The sequence below is a fragment of the Coregonus clupeaformis genome, chromosome 30, assembly GCF_020615455.1.
Source record: "Coregonus clupeaformis isolate EN_2021a chromosome 30, ASM2061545v1, whole genome shotgun sequence".
Taxonomy (NCBI): domain Eukaryota; kingdom Metazoa; phylum Chordata; class Actinopteri; order Salmoniformes; family Salmonidae; genus Coregonus; species Coregonus clupeaformis.
In genome coordinates, this window is record NC_059221.1 from 25,828,175 (window position 1) to 25,829,207 (window position 1,033).

The 1,033-nt window shown below is 43.9% G+C and overlaps 1 protein-coding gene across 1 annotated transcript in view; it reads right to left on the reverse strand.

Annotated features, from left to right (window-relative positions):
• LOC121546821 (XK-related protein 7-like) overlaps positions 1–176 on the reverse strand; it is a 69,637-nt gene extending 69,461 nt beyond the window's left edge. The window contains exon 1 of the mRNA XM_041858069.2: positions 1–176. This exon is cut by the window's left edge and continues 445 nt beyond it. Within this exon, the coding sequence (XP_041714003.2) occupies positions 1–151 (151 nt within the window). The 5' untranslated portion in view covers positions 152–176.
• Positions 177–1,033: the final 857 nt, after the last annotated feature.

Below are 1,033 nucleotides of genomic sequence, written 5' to 3' on the forward strand. Positions count from 1 at the left end.
AGCAGTCCTGGAGCGTGTAGGGCTTGGAGGCATAGCGGTATGGAGAGGCGTCCTGGTGGGGCTCGGCTGCAACCAGACATCGGGGTGGTGGTGCTACGAGGTTGTCGATATTCTGCACGGACACGGCTGCTCCGTCAGATTTAGCTGCCATGTTTTGTCGTAGGAAAGAGATTGGGGGAAAGGGAAAGGGTGAGAGTGAGAGGGGAGGGGCTGTCGGTGTGTGAGAGCTTTCTCAGGCAGGCAAAAACTGCTCCTCGTTAAATTGGCTATTATACGTCATTACAGTCTTACTAGGCTTATTATCATCACACTTAATAACACATCGTTTGTCAATTACTACGGTGATAATTTCCTAACCAAGGACTCAATGCCAGCTCTGTAGGCTAACGAAGACTCGGACTGATTGAACAGGCATATAGCGAAGGCTGTTTCTGTCATATAAATCCGGAGCATTAAGTGGATCATCGATCAATACATTCCGGGTACATTTGATTGTGGTAAAAAAATGTTGGGGGGGGTTTGCTGCGCTGGCCTCTTGTCTAAACACATTACAATTATTATACTCTTAGATCTTCAGAAAACCAATTCATTCAAATTAATGTTTAGTTAAATATTCTAGCTTAAGGGAAAATACTGAAAATGTCACACAGCAGTTTTACAGTAGCATAGCCTATGTAGGGATTACAGTAAGATGCTCATGGATATTACACCTGTCAACACGTTTTCCCTCTCTAGTCTACCCATGCTTCAGTCGGCACACCTACAGGACTCACCAATGAGTAATGAGTTCGTGGTGAATGATTAAAGAGAGAGCGAGAGAGAGAGAGTGTGTGTGTGTGTGTGTGTGTGTGTGTGTGTTCAATGTTTTACAGAACACACTGACTGACTGCACACTAGTCTGTGAGTTGCTATAGCTCCAGAAATTAGCTACTATATCGATTAGAAAAACAGCTGTGGCTCAGTGAAAACTCAATATGAGAATTGGTTTCGAATCGGTTTAGCGCAGGACTGAAAAGAACATCATAAAAATGAT